The sequence below is a fragment of the Oncorhynchus masou genome, chromosome 2 (genome assembly GCF_036934945.1).
Source record: "Oncorhynchus masou masou isolate Uvic2021 chromosome 2, UVic_Omas_1.1, whole genome shotgun sequence".
Classification (NCBI taxonomy): Eukaryota; Metazoa; Chordata; class Actinopteri; order Salmoniformes; family Salmonidae; genus Oncorhynchus; species Oncorhynchus masou.
Window position 1 is genome coordinate 48,394,005 of NC_088213.1, and position 24,349 is coordinate 48,418,353.

Genomic DNA, 24,349 nt, shown 5'->3' on the forward strand with positions numbered 1-24,349 from the left:
AACAATTGTTTACAGGCAGATTATTTCACTTATAATTCATTGTATCACAATTCCAGTGGGTCAGAAGTTTACATACACGAAGTTGACTGTGCCTTTAAACAGCTTGGAAAATTCCAGAAAATGCCATGGCTTTGGAATCTTCTGTTAGACTAATTGACATCATTTGAGTCAAATGGAGGAGTACTCACGGATGTATTTCAAGGCCTACCTTCAAACTCATTGCCTCTTTGCTTGACATCATGGGAAAATCCAAAGAAATCTGCCAAGACCTAAGAAAAATAATTGTAGACCTCCATAAGTCTGGTTCATCATTGGGAGCAATTTCCAAATGCCTGAAAGGTACCACGTTCATCATGTGTACAATCAATAGTATGCAAGTATAAACACCATGGGACCACACAGCCATCATACCGCTCAGGAAGGAGGCGTGCTCTGTCTCCTAGAGATGAACGTACTTTGGTGCGAATATTGCAAATCAATCCCAGAACAACAACAAAGGACCTTGTGAAGATGCTGGAGGAAACAGGTACAAAAGTATCTATATCCACAGTAAAACAAGTCCTATAGTCGACATAATCTGAAAGGCCACTCAGCAAGGAAGAAGCCACTGCTTCAAAACCACCATAAAAAAACAGACAACGGTTTGCAACTGCACATGGGGCCAAAGATAATAATTTTTGGAGAAAAGTCCTCTGGTCTGATGAAACAAAAATAGAACTGTTTGGCCATAACGACCATTGCTATATTTGGAGGAAAAAGGGGGAAGCTTGCAAGCTGAAGAACACCATCTCAACCGTGAAACACATTGGTGGCAGCATCATGTTGTGGGGGTGCTTTGCTGCAGGAGGGACTGGTGCACTTCAAAAAATAGATGGCTTCATGAGAGAGGAACATTATGTGGATATATTGAAGCAATATCTCCAGACATCAGTCAGGAAGTTAAAGCTTGGTCACAAATGGGTCTTCCAAATGGACAATGAACCCAAGCAAACTTTCAAAGTTGTGGGAAAAAGGCTTAAAGACAACAAAGTAAAGGTATTGGAGCCCTTGCCCTCAATCCCATAGAACATTTGTGGGCAGAACTGAAAAAGCGTGTGCGAGCAAGTAGGCCTACAAACCTGACTCAGTTACACCAGCTCTGTCAGGAGGAATGGGCAAAATTTCACCCAACTTATTGTGGGAAGCTTGTGGAAGGCTTCCCGAAACAGGATAAAAAAATTAAAGGCAATGCTGCGAATATTAATTGAGCGTATGTAAACTTCTGACCCACTGGGAATGTAATGAAAGAAATAAAAGTTGAAGTAAATCATTCTCTCTACTATTATTCTGACATTGCACATTCTTAAAATAAATTGTTGATCCTAATTGACCTTAAGACAGGGAATTTTTACTAGGATTAAATGTCAGGAATTGTGAATAACTGAGTTTAAATGTATTTGGCTAAGGTGTATGTAAACTTCCGACTTCAACTGTATGTTACTCTGTGTTGTCAGGGGGATGAGGGAAGAACTATGACTAAAAAGGGCAAAAGAGCGAGAACCAAAAAGTCAGGTTGTCCCACAACATTTTTCACAGAAGACACTACTGGACTTGTGGGCCTTTAATAAGGTTTGACCCAATATTCTTAATGTACTTTAGTCCCAAAGCTCTCCTGGCCAACTCAATCATTTTGATAAACATGAAGGATAATGTCACAACGTTACAAGTTACAAGCTGAACTGAATTAGTTTCAAAAAGCCTCTGGAATTTGTTCCAGTGTCAAATGTTGGAAAATTGGATATCAATGAATCTAAAACTTGTTCACACTAGTGCTCTTCAGAGAAGGTATATTTGTATGTTCTTTTGAGATGTAGAAGTACTAAGGAAAGTTTGGATTCATTTTTCAAATTACTCTGAGTAATCAGAGTGCAGTAAACCCCAGAAAATCTAACATAAGCAAATGCCAGTATTTTGTGGTCCACACTATGTTCCCTCAGCTCTATGTTCCCTAAACCTTTGTTCCCTCAGCCCTTGGAGTCATTAAAACTCGTTTTTAAACCACTCCACACATTACTTGTTAACAAACTATAGTTTTGGCATCAGTACCCACTAAAACAATTTCTATCAAAATGAGCACAAATGCTTATTGTTATAAGGTTACAACATGCTGATTATTTTAGCTCCTACATATGTAAGGGTACATATGGAACCTACTGCACATGTTCAATCACTATCACCTTGACCTTTTGTCAATATTTCAGCAGCCCGAATTGCATTTTCTGAGATGTTTTATCTCAGCAACAACTCAAGTAATTTTTATAATGATTGGCTTAAATACACTGTATGTAAAATGATATGGCCTATGACCCACTGAAATATTGAACCATTGGTGACCGGAACCACATTTAGAGTAATTTATCTTGGCATTTACAGAAGCTACTTTGATCCAATTTGGCATAAATAAGCAAGGCCATTGGACCGACAAAGAATTTCAAAAGAATAATGTCCTTGGCAGAAGGTCAAAATGAAATGTATATTTCAGGTAATGACCTGGCCTGACCATCACGCTTTTTGAAATATGATGTGTTACAATAAACATGCATCTGTTATTGATGGTCCTTATTTATTTAGTCATGCAACAGTTAATCAACTCACCACCCTTACAAAAATGCATTTGTTGTTGCAAACTTCCTGCAAATTTGCCACAAAATGTTGCCAGAAGTTTGCAAATGTTTGCCACTAGTGGGGAATCTGTGGCAAACCTTTGGCAATAATAATATGTATTGCCACTAGTGGCAAACAGTTTACCAGAAGCCGTTTCTGAGTTCCAAGACCAGTAACCATTGACAACCAATCATAGGATTAAAAAAATCTGTTGAAAAATGGAAACCAATCTATATAGCTAGCTACCTACCAAAGTTGCCCGGTGAGTGTCTAACTTATGTATTAAGATTCCTAAAATAACAATGTTAGCTAATTGAAGCTTAGTTACCAATGCCATGTTTTATGAGCCTTGTTTGAGTGAAACACATTTTGTTGATACCAGTTTCAATCTGTCAACATCATTGACTGGCTACCGCTTTGCTAGCTAACTTTAGCTATCATGTTTTTTACAATTCATGTGATAGGTAGCTAGCTAACTAATGGTTTGCCGAAACACTATTTAGGTGAATACAGTGTGTTGCTGTCTATTAATATCAATATGCATGTAAATATTCTAGTGTCACTGTTCAGTAGCATGTTAGCTAGCACAACAGCTAAAGTTGCAATAATATAAGCTGACTTGACATCAAACCAAAACTTCACTTCTGCAGATGGATACCCTTCCACTACCCGTGGTGTTGGAAGAGGCTGTATTGGAAGGAGGATGCATCAACACTTTGGAAAGATGTTTGTGGTGCAATAACTCATAACCCCTTTCTTGAGTGACAAATGAGTGTATCATCTTGAAGCTTGATAATATACATGTATTATTCTCATAAATGTAGCCCATAGAATCTTTCTTTGTAACAATTAGACATTTTATTGCTTTAAACTAGTATCGAGCTCATCTTGATCATGTACAGTTCCTTCTCTCCTTCTAGAAGCAATCAGTTACAAGGCAAAAAGACAGATTGAGGCCTTCAATCAATCTGAGGACAGAGAAATATGTGCTCATCTGGTAAAGGATCTTGCATATATAGCTTTGAGATGTAAATTAATAATAATTAATTTTGGATAACTCAATTTGATGTTGCTTTTCCTACACCCAAGCCTTACACACCTGCGTCAGGAAAAAGAGACAACTACTAGACATCTGTCTCTAATGATGCAGTCCCCAGTCTAGATTTAATATCATAATTAGTTGATTAGTTTGAATCAATTGTGCTGAGGCTTGGCTGGAGAAACATATTGTATAATGTGGCTCTCAAGGAACAGTTGTCCACACATGCAAAGGTAGATTTAGTAGGGCTAAGTCCCAGCTTATGCTAGCTACATTGTTTGTTTATATAGCATTTATACATCCTTCATGAGAAATATATAGAATGTCAGAATGTCAACTTTGTAACAGCAGACTTTTTAGTATATTTAGTACATTTAGTATGTTTAGTTTAGTTTTATTTGTGAGACGCAAGTTAATTTAAAGTTTATGGTTTATGTAGATACAACATTTAAATGTTGTTAACCCAAAGTAACCAAAAAAACAGATCTAATTTGCATATTCACACTTTGCAGCAAACAGTAGAATGTTCACCACAAGTTTCACAGAATTGTTTGCCCGAACTCGCCGCAACAGTTTGCCACAAAACAAATTTGCATGTATGAGCTTGCCACAAATTTGCAGCGAATTGGCCAAAGGTTTGCCAGAAGCCTGTTTTTTTTGTCAAGGGCAAAATACCTGTGTACATCATGGGTGTGAAGAATATATGCTATGTGAAATATTTCTTATCACATAACATCAAGTTTTTGTCTATAATGGCCCCCTCTTCCATTTCACCCCCCCCCCTCTTAAACAGGGGTACATTCTGTGTAATCTCTTGTGGACAGAATACCTAAACATAAATGATACAGTAGATCTGTCATGATACAATGGGATGCGTGAGATAATGAAAATGTGTAGCATTAGTTCCGGAGCTTTGGACAAATCACTATTTTGCAGATGATAGCATCTTTTGAATTTCGTAAGGGGAGGGAATTTTGGCCTGTAGACTTGCCCGTTACTTTCAAAGAGAGTGGGTGGAGCTCTTCATTCTGGTTCCGATCCTTTTTCTATCTATTCTCTTAACACATATGAACCCAGAACTTAATCGAGCATCTGACAAAGTATGCAATACTTTAGTTATGGGTTAAACAAAATTACATTCTGTGCAGACCCAAAAATACTCCATATTGAAAGAATTTCAAAAATGTTTCTTCCTCTCATTTGGGTTGCTGATCCCTCGTTTAGAAGATACAACTGAGGGAACATAGAACTGAGATAACATAGAGCTGAGGGGACATAGGACTGAGAGGAACATTGGGCTGATGGAACATGGGGCTGAGGGAACATAGACATGGTCCCAGTATGTTTACATTAACATTTAGCTCTACCAGAAGAACTGCCAACCCATTGCTGCTCATCATGATCCTGTGCTTGCTTCATGTTCAATCCCAGGTCTGACCCACTGCTAGTTTCCCCTAGATGCAGATCTGGAATCTTCTAGAACCCTCCCTCAAGCCTAACCCCAATCCTTACCATTAATGAGGAAAATGTAAAACTGACCCTAAGACTAGCGTCTAGATGCAACCACCTCTTTCTTTGTCTGGATGACATCACCAACAGTTTTTATTTTCTCTTTATTTCTTTTAACCGTCCACCGGGGGCTCCTTGACCTCATCCACCGGTCCTGCGTTGCTAGGTTCCTCAGGGCTCCACCAGTGTTTGAGGTGGGTGTTGAGCCGCTCCAGGATGTCGCTGGTGTGGTTGATGACTAGGGCCAACCAGGCCAGGCCGAAGAAAATCCAGGACGCCATGAGGACGCTGTACCACTCTGGATAGTAATGGTCAGGATTACTGTCTATAGAACCGAGCAGAAAATGTGAACAAAATATTCAGCAACTCTTGGAAGACAATATAGATTGACTTGACAGACACTTTGGGTTTATTATTAAAACCAAAGTGTTTCAGCCTATAGCCTTCACCAGGGTATTAGGGGAGAAGCAGCACAAATATGGCCTGACCACCGTGATAAGATGGCATCGTAACCTCATTTGTGTGGTATTTGATAACAACTCTACTGAAGTCATTATCAGATAGTTTCTCTCATGTGATTAAGCAAGGTAAATTAAACATTTTTTTTGTCAAAATGTATTTGGGAATTACATAATAAAATGCTAGTTAAATAATAAATACCACATGTTTGTCTTTCAATTTCTTTAGGATTTTTGAAACAAGCATTTGAGTAAACATGTGTGTGCTAGCGCTAGCTCATAAAACACACTAGTAAGCCCACACATGCATGTCAAAAAAACATCAAACATGTGAAGAACATCTCACATGGACACATTTCATACGCACATTCCTTCTTTGCCAAGTTAATCCATACACCTGACAGGTGTGGCATATCAAGAAGCTGATTTAACAGCATGATCATTACACAGGTATTTGATTTCTATGTATTATGGACCCCCATAACTCTTCCTGGGGTGCACCAAAAAATGAAGACAGTAATAGAAACTATATATACAAAAGTATGTGGACACCTGTTCAAATTTGTGGTTTTGACTATTGCAGCCACACCCGTTGCTGACAGGTGTATAAAATTGAGCACACAGCCATGCAATTTCTATGGATAATCATTGGCTGTAGAATGGCCTTACTGAAGAGCTCAGTGACTTTCAACATGGCACCATCATATGATGCCACCTTTCCAATGAGTCAGTTTGTCTCATTTCTGCCCTGGTAGATGTAAATGCTGTTATTCTGAAGTGGAAACATCTAGGAGCAACAACGGCTCAGCCGCAAAGCGGTAGGCCACACAAGCTCCAGCAAGTGCTGAAGTGCGTATCACATAAAAATCGTCTGCCCTAAGTTGCAACACTAACGAGTTCCAAACAGCCTCTGGAAGCAACTTCAGCACAAGAACTGTTCGTCTGGAGCTTCAAGAAATGGGTTTCCATGGCTGAGCAGCCGCACACAGGCCTAAGATCACCATGCGGAATGCCAAGCATCAGCTGGAGTGGTGTAAAGCATACCGCAATTGGACTCTGGAGCAGTGGAAATGCGTTCTCTGGAGTGATGAATCACACTTCACCATCTGGCAGTCCGACGGACAAATCTAGGTTTGGCGGATGCCAGGAGAATGCTACCTGCCCCAATCCATAGTGTCAACTATAAAGTTTGGTGGAGGAGGAATAATGGTCTAGGGCTGTTTTTCATTGGCTGAGGCTAGGCCCCTTAGTTCCAGTGGAGGGAAATCTTAACAGCATACAGCATACATTGACATTCTAAACAATTCTGTGTTTCCAACTTTGTAGCAACAGTTTGAGGAAGGCCCTTTTCTGTTTCAGCATGACAAATCTCACATGCACAAAATGAGATCCATACAGGAACGGTTTGTTGAGATCGATGTGGAAAAACTTGACTGGCCTGCACAGAGCCCCATCGAACACTTTTGGGAAGAATTGGAATGACGACTGCGAGCCAGGCCTAGTCGCCCAACATCAGTACCGACCTCACTAATGGTCTTGTCACTGAATGGAAGCAAGTCCCTTCAGCAATGTTCCAACATCCAGTGGAAAGCGAAATCAGTGAAATTCGAGTATGATAGCTAAGGAGATGGAGAAAACACCTTTCTCCGGATTACATCTTCAAACTAAGGTAAACCATGGCATCTGACAGGAGACGTGTCCTTCCATGAATGATGTAAGAGTGTCTAGCTAGCTACATTTTCAGATATTACACGTTTCTAATTTTGACAGAAAGTGGTTTCATTTCAAGTGTACTGTTAGCTAGCTAGCTAACGTTAGCAGGCTGGCTCGCTAGCTAACGTTACGTGTATGATCTTATTATTCATATCTCAGAGCAATTTGCTTAGCTAGCTATAGCCTAATTTTAGCAAGCTAATATTGGACCTGGTTGGTTAGCTACCTGCTGATTCATGCAGGGTAGTAACGTCATGAGTTGGGATTATGGTTCATTGTTTACCTAGCTAGCTAACGTTAGCTGACTGGCTCGCTAGCTAACATTACATGTATGATCTCTTTTTTCTTCCTTTTTTTTACAGGTAGGATCGTATTATTCGTATCTCAGAACCATTTGCTTGGCTAGCTATAGACTAATTTTAGCTAGCTAACATTGAACCTGGTTGGTTAGCTACCTGCAGATTCATGCAAGGTAGTAACATCATGAGTTGGGATTATGGTTTACCTAGCTAGCTAGATACATGTCTTAACAAAAGACTTGACTATGCAAGTAACCATTTCGGGTGCATTCATAAATTCAGTCAGGCCATCTACTCCAATTTCAGAGCACATTCGTCAATTTAATTAAGCTTTTTTTGCAGACGTTTACTGACACCGGCCATATTCAACGGGTGAGCATTCGTAAATTCGTCAGTTATCCATATTCAATGCTTGTTGAGCAGTCGTAAATTCACCAGTTATTCCACAGCACAGTTACAGTCACCAACACTCTGGATAACATGATAATAGCCTAACCAGCTCTGTTAGTGCTGGTATGATCCAAATCCAAGATGGCAGCATGTCAAGTCGTACATTTTAACCTACTAATAACCTATGTATTTATAGTTGAGTAACTTCCTTGTTGTGTGGTGCAAACTATTTTGTTTTTGCTGGTGTAAAGATCACGGGTCTCTCTCAACTCGGCACTTCATTACTTGAAGTTTACCAAAGTAACCCTATCTCTGGCTGGCCTGAGTTCCTTCTTCATCCGCGGAGTGTCTCGTCCAAGCTGCTCCTTTTTGCTCTTCGCCTGGTTGTCAGTGGCAGCTCAACAATCCCCAACCCGTTCTCTCAATCGACCTCAACACCCAATCTACTCACACGCGCAAATACTCACATTCAGACTCACACATACACGCTGTCCCTCTCTCCCCGTACCAAATTTGGCCTCTATTTTTTTACATTTGTCGTGGTATTGCGTTGTGCACTGACTTTACTGAACTGTCGCTGGGTGAGCACATCTGACAATGTGCTCTCCTTCACTCTGTCCACTCGTCCAAGTGCAGATGTATTTGTGGCATGATGTGAACAGTACGAATTTGTGTCACTACCAAAGTCTAATGGTTTTAAATGACTGTTTTGTATTGTCTGGAAACTCACTTGTAGAATTTGCTTGTGGTAGGTCTCTTAAAAAAGAGAAGCCGTGCAAGGTTGTTAAACAGAGGTGCCTAGTTATTCTTTTTTTGTTGATATCAGGTAACGTTCAACCTAACCCTGGCCCTGATATGCAATGTCTCCAAACCCCCTCTGATTTTAAATCAAGATCTGGTTTTGGTATTTTTCATTTAAATGTACGCAGCCTGTTGTCAAAAATTTATGGGGTTAGGATTTGGGCAAAATCAACTGATGCTGATGTAATTGTGTTTTCTGAAACCTGGCTCAGCAAGTCTGTTTTTGTAGGATATTTGTATAAGTGGTTACAATGTTTAACACACTGATCGAGGTAAGAAAGGTGGGGTGTGGCTATATATGTAAAAACTCAATTCCCTGTAAGTGTGGCAAAGTCTGAAACTATTTGTAAACATTTAGAGTTTCTTGCTTTGAATGTTCATCATGTTCTGATGCTGATTGGCTTATTTTTAGGCAATTACAAAACAAGTGTTATTTTCTTCTCAGGAAGGCCAAGTCTGAATATTTTATGTCTGTTACCACTCATAACCTGAATGACTCTAGAAAGTTTTGGAAGGCTAATAAGTCTATGTCTGGTAACAGTAATGTTAATGAATTACCGTCATGTGTTTTGAATGACTCTGTTGCTGTATGTGACAAAACTGAAATGCTGAATTGTTTCAATGAGCACTCGATCATCTGGTAGGCTGTTTGATTCAGTGTCCTCTGTATCTGTACAACCCTGTGTGGATGAACCAGTGAGAGCTGGTCAAACTTTTAGCTTTTTGCCATTCTCAGTGCAGGTGGTACATAAAGCCCTGAAATCCTTAGATCAGAGAAAGCCTGCAGGTCCTGATCTTTTGGATCCCTGCATTTTAAATCTGGCAGCTGATTTCATAGGCTGTTTTCATGGATTTTTGTTTTAGATTCTGTCTCTCACAGTTGAAGTGTACCTATGATAAAAAAAATGACAGACCTCTACATGCTTTGTAAGTAGGAAAACCTGCAAAATCATCAGTGTATCAAATACTTGTTCTCCCCACTGAAGCTGGCAAGTTAGCTTGGGTGCTTGACTGCTGTTGTTAGTTCAGAACACTCAGATCAACCCTTAAGGAGATGGGTGGTGCTAAAGCTTAAGAGGGTGTTGAACAATGCTGAATGGGTGTAGACAAAGAAGAGCTCTCCAATAGGTACCAAAAACATTCAAAGGTCATTTTCTCTGAGATTACAAGTTTATCAATTTTACTTTTAATAATTACTTTCCCATTGTTCCTCAACTGTAATGTATGATATAGCGGGGCAGCAGGGTAGCCTAGTGGTTAGAGTGTTGATACTAGTAACCGGAAGGTTGAAAGTTCAAACCCCCGAGCTAACAAGGTACAAATCTGTTGTTCTGCCCCTGAACTGGCAGTTAACCCACTGTTCCTAGGCCATCATTGAAAATAAGAATTTGTTCTTAACTGACTTGCCTAGTTAAATAAAGGTAACAAAAAGTATTTTATCTAATATAAAAAACACAATTTCAAAAATTAACTGATTTGAGCCAGTTGGTCACATATTATAATACAATTTAAATTTTAAAAGAATGTTTAAAATACATTTTACAACAGATTTCACAATACAGTAAGTGGTGTGCCCTCTGGCCAATACCAATAATTTGCATAGGTGTGTTTGGACCTGTGTGTGTGACACTTCACAGTTCTAACTGTTCCATAAGGTGTATTTCTATCAGTTTTTTTCAATCAGATTTTACTGCTTGTGTGAGTTACTTGATGTACAATAGAGTTCCATGTAGCCATGTCTCTGTGAGTACTCTGTGCATCCCATAGTCTGTTCTGGAATTTGGGAGATTGAAGAAACCACCTGTGGCAAGTCTTGTTGGGTATGATGGGTGTGTGCTAGTATTTTAAATATACAGCTAGCTGCGTTCAACATGTTAATACTTCTTACAAAAAGAAGTAGTGATGAAGTCAATCTGTCCTCTACTTTAAGCCATGAGTGATTGACATGTATATTATTAATGCTAACTCTACCTGTATATTTAAGGGACAGCTATGCTTGTAATTTTCCTAAGTCCCTCTTTGTGGCACCTGACCACACGACTTGGCATTAGTCCAGATGCGACAAAACTAGGACCTGCCTTGATGACATTGATGTTAAGAATGAAGAGCAGCGCTTTATTATGGACAAACCTCTCCCCATCTTAGCTACTGTTGCATCAGTATGTATGAGCATAACAATTTACAATCCAGGGTTACAGGGTTGCTCAATTTCCACATGATTAATTATAAGATTTAGTTGGGGTTTAGGGTTTAGTGAATGATTTGTCCCAAATAAAATGCTTTTAGTTTTTGAAATATTTAGGACTGACTTATTTCTTGCCACTCATTCTGAAACTGACTACAGGTCATTGTTAAGTGTTGCAGGGATTTTACTCGTTGTAGTAGCTGACGTGTATAATGTTGAGTCATCCACAGTCAAAAGGTTGGACACATCTACTCATTCAAGGTTTTATTTATTTTGACTATTTTCTAAAGTGTAGGATAATAATGAAGACATCAGCACTATGAAATAACACATATGGAATCATGTAGTAACCAAAAAAAGAGTTAAACAAATCAATATCTATTTTGTATTTGAGATTATTCAAAGTAGCCAACCTTTGCCTTGATGACAGCTTTGGACACTCTTGGCATTCTCTCAACCAGCTTCACCTGGAATGCTTTTCCAACCGTCTTGAAGGAGTTCCCACATATGCTGAGCACTTGGCTGCTTTTCTTTCACTCTGCGGTCCAACTCATCCCAAACCATCTCAATTGGGTTTGTCACTCGTTTTGCCCATTTAATGTTGAATTGAAGAGTAACTGAATGCCTGATGCCTTTTTGCCTGCTAAATGTTGCAAGCCACAGTCACATGACTCACTGTCTGTAGGAGCAATCCATTTTCGTGAACCGAATAAACTGGCCGGTGAGTGTATACAGTATGTATGTACAGTGGCAACAAAAGGTATGTGAACCCTTTGGAATAACCTGGATTTCTGCATAAATTTGTCATACAATTTGATCGGAACTTCATCTAAGTCATAACAATAGACAAATAATTTCTGCTTAAACTAATAACACACAAACATTTATACATTTTCATGTCTTTATTGAACACTGTGTAAACATTCACAGTTCAGGGTGGAAAAAGTATGTGAACCCTTGGATTTAATAACTGGTTGACACTCCTTTGACAGCAATAACCTTAACAAAATGTTTTCTGTAGTTGCGGATCAGACCTGCACAACAGTCAAGAGGAATTTTGGACCATTCCCCTTTACAAAACTGTTTCAGTTCAGCAATATTCTTGGGATGTATGGTGTGAACTGCTCGAGGTCATGGAACAGCATCTCAATCGGGTTGAGGTCAGAATTCTGACTGTGCCACTCCAGTAGGCGTATTTTATTCTATTGTAGCCATTCTGTTGTTGATTTACTTCTGTGTTTTGGGTCATGGTCCTGTTGCATCATTCAACTTCTGGGGGATGTCCTGTTCAGCTTCAATTGGCAGACAGCCTCACATTCTCCTACAAAAATGTCTTGATAAACCTGGGAATTCATTTTTTCCGTCAATGATAGCAAGCTGTCCAGGCCCTGAGGCAGCAAAGCAGCCCCAAACCACGATTGTCCCTCCACCATAGTTTACAGTTGAGATGAGGTTTTGATGTTGGTGTGCTGTGTCTTTTTTTCTCCGTACATAATGTTGTGTGTTCCTTCCAAACAACACAACTTTAGTTTCATCTGTCCACAGAACATTTTGCCAGTAGCGCTGTGGAACATCCAGGTGCTCGTTTGTGCACTTCAGATGTGCAGCAATGTTTTTTTGGACAGCAGTGGCTTCTGAACACTATTCTTGTTTAGTGTTTTACATATCGTAGACTTGTCAACAGAGATGTCAGCATGTTCCAGAGATTTCTGTAAATCTTTAGCTGCCAACCACTGGTACCATTAATGCTCGTTAGTGCTAGTTTGACCACCAGAGATCATCTTTGAGAAGCATTTGACAGCCTTCAATAGCGGCTGTACTAGAGAATTTAAAACCTTTTTTGTAAGAACATAGCATATAGAAATGATTTTACAAAATTTTGCTTAATTAATTTTATTAATATTATGGTGTTTCTATTCAAGATAAACAAAAAACCTTCTGGGATTCCTTTACGATGGAGCGGAAAATATGGCGCTCTACAATGTGATGGTCAGGAGTAGGCTACAGTGCTGGGCTATTTAGCAAATGAGTCCCTGTGTCGTGTGGGCACGTAGGAGACTGGGGTTCAATTCCCCGATGGGGAGGAAGGAGTAGGTTGTTCTTGTAAATAAGAATTTGTTCTTAACTGATTCCATATGTGTTATTTCATAGTTGTGATGTATTCACTATTATTCTACATTGTAGAAAATAGTAAAAAATAAAGATAATCCCTGGAATGAGTAGGTGTGTCCAAACTTTTGACTGTTGCTTGCTTAATTAATTTGCTTAATATTATGTTGTTTCTACTCCAAGAAAAACCTTCTGGGTTTCCATTAGGATGGAATGGAAAATACCTACTCGTACAACGTGATGGTCGGGAGTAGGCTACAGTGCTGGGCTATTTAGCTATTTCGCAAAATAATCCCTGTGTTGTGCACGGGCACACTGGGGTTCAATTCCGCGATGGGGAGGAAGGAGTAGGCTGCCCTTGTAAATAAGAACTGGTTCTTAAGGGGCATTGCACTAATAATGGCGCTGACTAAGGTAACATTCCTGCTGTTCTAGCAAGTAGCTGGACAATAGACTTGCCTAGATGGAGGGTAGGGGGAGAATTCTATCATAAAATTTATTTCTAAGTTAGGTTCTAAGTTAAGTATTATTATTTTTACGTATCACATCCGACCACGATTGGGAGTCCCATAGGGTGGCACACAATTGGCCCAGAGTTTCTCTCCCTCTAAACAGAAATAAATGTTTTGTCCTTTACAAATATTATTTTGGCCTTTATTCAGATTACAATCTCTCACCTTTGTTTTTTGAAAATGAAATAACCTCCAAAATATTGTTATATATTATCAAGTTGATGGCACTATCATATAGCCGGCACCTACATAGAGCTGAGTGACTCACTCCTTCATGGCTTTGTATCAAAATAAATAAGTACCAGCATTCTTTCTGATAGTCTTTAATAAAATAATTTTGGTTATCCTGACTTGGACACCATGTACAGTATTATAATAGCACATTATGGGCTATTAGCAGGACAATATACCTTTATCAACACCTCTCTGTATTTTTACTATTTGTGGATGGGGTCTCCCCAGTGGCGCAGCTGTCTAAGTCACCACATCGCAATGCAAAATGCTTTGCAACAACAGATACCCATGCCGGCCGCCACCGGGAGACACATGAGGCGGCTTTTGGTTATAATTTAGAGTCCTCCAATCCTCGATATGTAATTACTGGCTGAGATTCAAGTCATATTTTTCCGATATACTGTAGGTCTACCGTAGGTGACATTTAAAGTCCTCGGCCACGAGGAGCACCGCTTCTGGATGAGCATTTTCTTGTTTGCTGTTGAGCGTGGTCTCAGTGCCAGCATCGGTCTGTGGTGGTAAATAGACGGCTACAAATAACATAGATGAGAACTATTTTGGTCGATACTGTGGTCTACAGCTTATCATAAGGTACTCTACCACAGGCAAGCAATACCACAAGACTTATTTAATATTAGACATTGCGCACCAACTGTTATTGAAAAATAGACAAACACCCCACCTCTCGTCTTGCCAGATGCAGCTTCTCTGTTCTGCCTGTGCATGGAAAATCCCACCAGCTCTATATTATCCGTGTCGTCGTTCAGCCACAACTCGGTGAATCATAAGATATTACAGTTTTAAATGTACTGTTGGTAGGATAATAATCTTGATCGTAGGACATCAATTTTATTTTCCAATGATTGCACGTTAGCAAATAGAACGGATGGCAGTGGGAGTTTACTCGCTCGCCTACAAATTCTCAGAAGGCAGCCCGACCTCAGCCCCCTTTTTCTCCGTCTTTGGGCCTGTTCCCGGGAAAGCAGTATATCCTTCTCGTTAGAGTCTTGAAAGGATAAAGCTTCTTCCAGTTTGAGGTGAGTAATCGCTGTTCTGATGTCCAGAAGTTATTTTTGATCATAAGAGACAGCAACATTATGAACAAAATAAGTCAAATAATAAGTTACAAACACAAAAAACTAATAAAATAGCACAGTTGCTTAGCAGCATGTAAAATGTAAGCCATCCTCTTCGGCGCCATGTATGTGTGGGGTACAAAGATGAGGTAGTCATTCAAAAATTATGTCCATGCAACTTTTTACTCCTGAATTTATTAAAGGCTAGCCATAAAAGTGGTTGAATAGTTATTGACACGAGACATTTCAGCCTTTAATTTCTAATTAATTTGTAAACATTTTGAAAAACATAATTTTGACATGGTGGGGTATTGTCTGTAGGCCAGTGACCACAAATCTCTATTTAATCTATTTTAAATTCAGGCTTTAACACAGCAAAATGTGGAAAAGGTCAAGGGGTGTGAATACTTTCTGAAGGCACTGTATGCTTTTTCCACCTTGCTAACTAGCTAGCTAGCCTCTGATTGCAGATAAAGTTACCCAAAGTATCTAATGTTAGCAAACATTAACGTGAGCTGCTGGACAATTTTGTTTGCTAACGTTAGCTACACTACATGACCAAAAGTATGTGGTCACCTGCTCATCGAGTATCTCATTCCAAAATCATGGGCATTAATATGGAGTTGGTTTCCCCTTTGCTGCCATAACATCATTCACTATTCTGGGAAGGCTTTCTACTAGATGTTAGAACCATACTGCAAGGACTTGCCACCATTCAGCCACAAGAGCATTAGTGAGGTTGGGTACTGATGTTGGGCAATTAGGACTGACTCACAGTCAGCGTTCCAATTCATCCCAAAGGTGTTCAAAGGGGTTGAGGGCAGGGCTCTGTGCAGGCCAGTCAAGTTCTTCCATACCGATCTCGACAAACCGTTTCTGTATGGACCTCGCTTTGTGCACAGGGGCATTGTCATGTTGAAACAGGAAAGGGCCTTACCCAAACTGTTGCCACAAAATTGGATGTACAGAATTGTCTAGAATGTCATTGTATGCTGTATCGTTAAGATTTCCCTTCACTGGAACTAAGGTGTCTAGACCAAACCATGAAAAACAGCCCAGACCAATTTTCCTCCTCCACCAACTTTTACAGTTGGCACTATGCATTGGGGCATGTAGCATTCTCCTGGCATCCGCCAAACCCAGATTCATCCATCAGAATTCCAGGTGGTAAAGTGTGATTCATGACTCCATCCAATGCTTGCCATTGCACATGGTGATCTTAGGCTTGTGTGTGGCTGTTGGCCTTGGAGATCCATTCCATTAAACTTGACTGGGGCAGTTCTATCAGGGCAGAAATTTGACAAACTGACTTGTGGGAAAGGTGGCGACCTATGACGGAGCCACGTTGAAAGTTACTGAGGTCTTCAGTAAGGCCATTTTACTGCTGTTGTTTGTCTATGGAGATTGCACGGCTGTGTGCTCGATTTTTATACACCTGTCAGCAACGGGTGTGGCTGAAATAGCAGAATCCACCAATTTGAAGAGTTGTCCACATACTTGTGAATATATAGTGTATTTGCGCACATACCAATCACCAGCAGTTTCTGGGTACTTAAATATTTCGAAAATTATGTGGAGAATAATGTGTATTTACAGTCCCCACTCTTGCTCGTCCTCAACCTTTTCAAAGTCTGGATTACATCGTCAAACTAAGGCAAACATGCATGGCATCAGATAGATAGGACAGGAGACACGTCCAATTATGATACACGTTTCTAATTTTGACACAAAGTGGTTTCATTTCAAGTGTACCGTTAGCTAGCTAACGTTATGGTTATGATCTTATTCTTCGTATCTCAGACACATTTGCTTGACTAGTTAGAGCCATAGAACCTGGTTGGTTAGCTACCTGTAGATTCGTGCAGGGTAGTGACGTTGTGATTATGGTCCAATGTTTAGCTAGCAAGCTACATGTCTTAAAAGACTCCACTCTAATTTATACAAAGAATTTTAATTTCAAATTAATGTGCAGTTAGCTAGCTAACATTAGCTGTCAGGCTCGCTAACTAACGTCACGTTATGCCTTGGGATTCATTGTTTACCTAGCTAGCTATCGAGCTAACGTTACGTTTCTTAACAAAATACTATTTTCTTAGTGTGCCAGAGCGCAGAATAACGAATGTATTTTTGAACACTCAACACCTGTTGAATATGTCTGGTGTCAGCAATAAAGCGAAATTCAATTGTTGCCAGCAGCACAGTTAGTCACCAACGCTCTGGATAACATGAAGTAGCTAGCCAATGTTAGCTTGGGTGCTTGACTGTAGTCAGAGTTTACAGAACAACCCTACTTATTGTCCAGTGTGCGCTCTGAACGCGAAACCACCAGGCGAGTAATGTTCAGTGAGTTGTTCTCTCTCCCTCTCATGTCTGGAAGTAGCTGGCAAGTTAGTACAGAACGCACGGATCAACCCATAAAGAGACGGGTGGGGCTAAAGTTTAAGAGGCTGTGAACAATGCTGAATGGGTGTAGACAAAGAAGGGCTCTCCAATAGTAGTACCAAAACATGGGCAGCAATACGAGACAGCATATGAGGAAATGTTATAGCAGTATTGAGACGTGCATTGATAATGCAACCTGTGGATTACAGAGTAAAGTTAGGAATTGCCATGCGAGACAGGAGTCAGGATTTTGGTTTAAAGTGGGATTGGGACGATGGGAAAATATCCTAGGCTCTATTTAAGGCTACTGTATATAAGGTTAGGCTACTACGTGAGACAATAGAGAAATAATACACTTGATTTAGGCTACATTATTTAATGGTAAATGTTTCTGATCAGTGATAGATGAGCAAACAAAAAAATGAGCTACCACTTCCACTAGTCCAGTCAGGAAACAATTAATTAACCAAATATACAGACAGATTCAGTGAATCAAAATCACATTGATTGATTATCAGACAAGTCACAGACTTTTTACATCACGATACCAGCTAAAGGCTATTATATTAGCAAACTAGAATAAAGATGATGTCATGGATTCCCTAGGTACTGCTGCTCATTCTGTTCACCAGCTCCGGAGGTCTACTCACCGGCCTACTAGGCATTACTGAACTGGATCATTACCACCAACCCCGGACTGTCTTGTCCCATTACGCACACCTAGTTCCCATTCCCCCTGATTAGTATGTGTATATATGTGCCCTCTGTTCCCCATTGTCCTGGTTGATTATTGTTCCATGTCCATTGGTCCTGTGAGTACCTGGGCTCTGTTGTATCGGCTTTCGTGTTACCGTGTTAGTGTGCACTTATTATTATGGGTCTTCTGACCCACTGGAATTGTGATACAGTGAAATAATCTGTCTGGAAACAATTGTTGGAGAAATTACTTGTCATGCACAAAATAGATGTCCTAACAGACTTGCCAAAACTGTAGTTTGTTAACAAGAAATTTGTGGAGTGGTTGAAAAACTGGTGTAAATGACTCCAACCTAAGTGTATATAAACCTCCGACTTCAACTGTATGTTCATCATTCAGTTGATCATAACTAAGGTGAGTTTTCCTCAAGCTTTTTCTAGGCCCAATGGCTGTTTCCTCGTCGCCTCACTCTGGCGCCTGCCTCCGCTGTGTGGTTCTCAACACTAGTTTAAATCAACTGTTTTCGATACATCTGTATATTTTTTCAGGTTAGGGCTCATTTAATTTCTATGATGTCGGACCAGGCCTGGGCTCGGGCTTCAGCTCACAGGGGTCGGACGGGGTTCGAATTTTCAGTTTTGATGAGAACTCTAAATTGCTTTCGGGTCTCCTGTGCAATCCGGCAGTGTCAATTTTGTGTGTGCTTTGAATTTATGGTGACTTTGAGTAAATACGCTGTAAAAAAGGCATATTTATCCTGTTTGGATAATGTGCAATCAAATTAAATCCTATCTGCTCCTGCGCATATTGTGTATTTTGTGAAATTCCATTAGCCCAACATTGTAGGAAAATGTTTTAATTTCACAGTTCTTGTCATCAATGTTTTTCGGGAAATGTGAAGAGTGGTCCTGGGACAGTCCACGGGAACCCGTTTACCGGTATTAATCATTAATGGTCACAATCTAAAGTGTGATTAAAAAAAACAACCTAGTGACCCCTCTCTCATTAAACCTTACACAAGTAAGTATTCATACAATAACCAAAAGTTAAATGACACTATTGTTGAATTTATTCTGCAATTTTCAAGTGTAATAGAAATAAGTAATGGTTTAGAGCAATAATGTTTCAATGACTTTGTTGTAATTTCCCTTCTCAGTTCAATACAATAAAAACCCCATGTTCAATAGGCTTTTCAAATGCAAGGAAATACCGTTCTATCAAATCTCCAAAATCAGTCCTTTTAAAGCGGAATTCAGCAGTAGAGACAAAGCGTTTTCCCCACCCGTTTCAGTAAAAAGATGAGGGATGAGTCTGGAGAAATGTAATCACTCTCAATCATAGACAGAGTTATGGATGCAAGGACTGAACATCCATGATAAATAAATTATAATTTGGCCTATTTTCATTGGTGTTCCTTAGGTACTACTTTGAAAGAGACTGGTATGACTATGTATTTACAGTGGGGCAAAAAAGTATTTAGTCAGCCACCAATTGTGCAAGTTCTCTCACTTAAAGATGAGAAAGGCCTGTAATTTTCATCATAGGTACACTTCAACTATGACAGACAAAATGAGGAAAAAAAAATCCAGAAAATCACATTGTAGGTTTTTTAATGAATTTGTTTGCAAATTATGGTGGAAAATAAGTATTTTGTTACCTACTAGCAAGATATCTGGCTCTCACAGACCTGTAACTTCTTCTTTAAGAGGCTCCTCTGTCCTCCAGTCGTTACCTGTATTAATGGCACCTGTTTGAACTTGTTATCAGTATTATAGACACCTGTCCACAACCTCAAACAGTCACACTCCAAACTCCACTATGGCCAAGACCAAAGAGCTGTCAAAGGACACCAGAAACAAAATTGTAGACCTGCACCAGGCTGGGAGGACTGAATTTGCAATAGGTAAGCAGCTTGGTTTGAAGAAATCAACTGTGGGAGCAAGTATTAGGAAATGGAAGACATACAAGACCAGTAATAATCTCCCTCGATCTGGGGCTCCACACAAGTTCTCACCCGGTGGGGTCAAAATGATCACAAGAACGGTGAGCAAAAATCCCAGAACCACACGGGGGGACCTAGTGAATGACCTGCAGAGAGCTGGGACCAAAGTAACAAAGCCTACTATCAGTAACACACTATGCCGCCAGGGACTCAAATCCTGCCGTGTCCCCCTGCTTAAGCCAGTACATGTCCAGGCCCGTCTGAAGTTTGCTAGAGAGCATTTGGATGATCCAGAAGAAAATTGGGAGAATGTCATATGGTCAGATGAAACCAAAAAAAAAACTCAACTCGTTGTGTTTGAAGGACAAAGAATGCTGAGTTGCATCCAAAGAACACCATACTTACTGTGAAGCATGGGGTTGGAAACATATTTCGGGGCTGTTTTTCTGCAAAGGGACCAGGACGACTGATCCGTGTAAAGGAAAGAATGAATGGGGCCATGTATCGTGAGATTTTGAGTGAAAACCTCCTTCCATCAGCAAGGGCATTGAAGATGAAACATGGCTGGGTCTTTCAGCATGACAATGATCCCAAACACACCGCCCGGGCAATGAAGGAGTGGCTTCGTAAGAAGCATTTCAAGGTCCTGGAGTGGCCTATCCAGTCTCCAGATCTCAACCCCATAGAATATCGTTGGAGGGAGTTGAAAGTCCGTGTTGCCCAGCAACAGCCCCACAACATCACTGCTCTAGAGGAGATCTGCATGGAGGAATGGGCCAAAATACCAGCAACAGTGTGTGAAAACCTTGTGAAGACTTACAGAAAACATTTGACCTCTGTCATTGCCAACAAAGGGTATATAACAAAGTATTGAGAAACTTTTGTTATTGACCAAATACTTATTTTCCACCATAATTTGCAAATAAATTCATTAAAAATTCTACAATGTGATTTTCTGGACTTTTTTTAATTTCATTTTGTCTGTCATAGTTGAAGTGTAACTATGATGAAAATTACAGGCCTCTCATCTTTTTAAGTGGGAGAACTTGCACAATTGGTGGCTGACTAAATACTTTTTTGCCCCACTGTATATAGCAATAAGCTGTTTCTTACTTTTTACTCACTTTTGGGACAAACATTTATTACTTCATGATTACATTTTGTGACTTTATGTTCCTTGGTGTTTCTTATGTATTATAGTAAAATAGTGACGTGAGTAGGTATTTACATAGTTATTCGCTGATACTTAGCTGTATTTACCGTCTTACTTACCTATATAATAAAAAATACTTTTGTATTTACTAATTAAGTATGTAGTACTTACTTGCTTGGTACATTTAAGAAGACATTTTTACTACAAATGTAGATTTTGTTGCTATGTATTTACATAGTAATGAACAGCTGTAAAATGAAGGGATACCCCGGAACTGCCCGTACGGCCAGTCTGTTTCTGGTGTTTCCATGTTCCTACATATTGAGTCGTGTACCTGCGACGTAGTCTCCAAAGCCAATGGTGCTGAGTGAAATGAAGCAATAGTAGATCGCCTGTGAGTAGCTCCAGCCCTCTTGCTGTTTGAACACCACCATGGGCATCACAAAGAAGAGTGCTGTTCCAGAGAGGTAGGACAACAGGTGGATCATGAACCTGGTTAACTTCTAATGGAGACAGAAAGAAGGGAAAACAGAGTCAATATCTCAAATGGCCCATTCCCTATATACTGTAAGGCACTCATTTTGGTAAATGTAGTGCAATGTAGGGGAATTGGGTGCTATTTTAGATTTGCACATATTATAGGACAAACGGGTAACAAATGACAAGTTGGACGGTCACTGGTACTTGCTAACTGATTTATGAACACTGCATACAGACAGAGTTAAAAGATTATGAAGTCCATTATATTCTGGCGCCCCCCCCCCAAAAAGTAATCAATTCAATTAAATTTGCTTTATTGGCATGACGTAACAATGCACATATTGCCAAAGCTTATTTTGGATATTTACAATATGAAGAAAATGAGAATCAAAATTGTCAACGGGACAACAGTAACAACAATAACCAAGTGTAAAAATAACCATACATTAACAATAAGCATACTGTTGAGTACATGTGCAGGTTGATTGGTCTGTCAGACTTCCGGCGCCGACAGAGATGGCCGCCTCGCTTCGCGTTCCTAGGAAAATATGCAGTTTTTTGTTTTTTTACGTGTTATTTCTTACATTAGTACCTCAGGTCATCTTAGGTTTCATTACATACAGCCGAGAAGAACTACTGTATATAAGATCAGCGTCAACTCACCATCAGTACGACCAAGAATATGTTTTTCGCGATGCGGATCCTGTGTTCTGCCTTACAAACAGGACAACGGAATGGATCGCATGCAGCGACCCCAAAAAACGACTCCGAAAAAGAGGGAAACGTAGCGGTCTTCTGGTCAGACTACGGAGACGGGCACATCGTGCCCCACTTCCTAGCATTCTTCTTGCCAATGTCCAGTCTCTTGACAACAAGGTTGATGAAATCCGAGCAAGGGTAGCATTCCAGAGGGACATCAGAGACTGTAACGTTCTGTGCTTCACGGAAACATGGCTCACTGGAGAGACGCTATCCAATGCGGTGCAGCCAACGGGTTTCTCCACGCATCGCGCCGACAGAAACAAACACCTTTCTGGTAAGAAGAGGGGTGGGGGTGTATGCTTTATGGCTAACAAGGCATGGTATGATGAAAGAAACATACAGGAACTCAAATCCTTCTGTTCACCTGATTTAGAATTCCTCACAATCAAATGTAGACCGCATTACCTACCAAGAGAATTCTCTTCGATTATAATCACAGCTGTAAATATCCCCCCCCAAGCAGACACATCGATGGCTCTGAACAAACTTTATTTAACTCTTTGTAAACTGGAAACCATTTATCCGGAGGCTGCATTCATCGTTGTTGGGGATTTTAACAAGGCTAATCTGAAAACAAGACTCCCTAAATTTTATCAGCATATCGATTGCGCAACCAGGGGCGGAAAAACCTTGGATCACTGTTACTCTAACTTCCGCGACGCATATAAGGCCCTGCCCCGCCCCCCTTTCGGAAAAGCTGACCACAACTCCATTTTGCTGATACCTGCCTACAGACAAAAGCTAAAAAAGAAGCTCCCACGCTGAGGTCTGTCCAACGCTGATCCGACCAAGCTGACTCCACACTCCAAGACTGCTTCCATCACGTGGACTGGGACATGTTTCGTATTGCGTCAAATAACAACATTGACGAATACGCTGATTCGGTGTGCGAGTTCATTAGAACGTGCGTTGAAGATGTCGTTCCCATAGCAACGATTAAAACATTCCCTAACCAGAAACCTTGGATTGATGGCAGCATTCGTGTGAAACTGAAAGCGCGAACCACTGCTTTCAATCAGGGCAAGGTGTCTGGTAACATGACTGAATACAAACAATGCAGCTATTCCCTCCGTAAGGCTATCAAACAAGCTAAGCGTCAGTACAGAGACAAAGTAGAATCCCAATTCAACGGCTCAGACACAAGAGGCATGTGGCAGGGTCTACAGTCAATCACGGACTACAGGAAGAAATCCAGCCCAGTCACGGACCAGGATGTCTTGCTCCCAGGCAGACTAAATAACTTTTTTGCCCGCTTTGAGGACAATACAGTGCCACTGACACTGCCTGCAACAGAAAAATGCGGTCTCTCCTTCACTGCAGCCGAGGTGAGTAAAACATTTAAGCGTGTTAACCCTCGCAAGGCTGCAGGCCCAGACGGCATCCCCAGCCGCGCCCTCAGAGCATGCGCAGACCAGCTGGCTGGTGTGTTTACGGACATATTCAATCAATCCCTATACCAGTCTGCTGTTCCCACATGCTTCAAGAGGGCCACCATCGTTCCTGTTCCCAAGAAAGCTAAGGTAACTGAGCTAAACGACTACCGCCCCGTAGCACTCACTTCCGTCATCATGAAGTGCTTTGAGAGACTAGTCAAGGACCATATCACCTCCACCCTACCTGACTCCCTAGACCCACTCCAATTTGCTTACCACTCAAATAGGTCCACAGACGATGCAATCTCAACCACACTGCACACTGTCCTAACCCATCTGGACAAGAGGAATAACTATGTGAGAATGCTGTTCATCGGCTACAGCTCGGCATTCAACACCATAGTACCCTCCAAGCTCGTCATCAAGCTCGAGACCCTGGGTCTCGACCCCGCCCTGTGCAACTGGGTACTGGACTTCCTGACGGGCCGCCCCCAGGTGGTGAGGGTAGGTAACAACATCTCCTCCCCGCTGATCCTCAACACTGGGGCCCCACAAGGGTGCGTTCTGAGCCCTCTCCTGTACTCCCTGATCA

At 40.7% G+C, this 24,349-nt stretch overlaps 1 protein-coding gene across 1 annotated transcript in view; it reads right to left on the reverse strand.

The window, feature by feature from the left end:
- Window positions 1–5,255: 5,255 nt before the first annotated feature.
- The window catches only part of kcnk17 (potassium channel, subfamily K, member 17), a 39,220-nt gene continuing 20,126 nt past the window's right edge, over window positions 5,256–24,349 (reverse strand). Inside the window, exons 4-5 of the mRNA XM_064985296.1 lie at window positions 21,477–21,645; window positions 5,256–5,516 (exon numbers count right to left, since the gene is read on the reverse strand). Coding sequence (XP_064841368.1) covers window positions 5,305–5,516; window positions 21,477–21,645 — 381 coding nt within the window. The 3' untranslated portion in view covers window positions 5,256–5,304. The remainder of the gene's footprint in view (window positions 5,517–21,476; window positions 21,646–24,349) is intronic.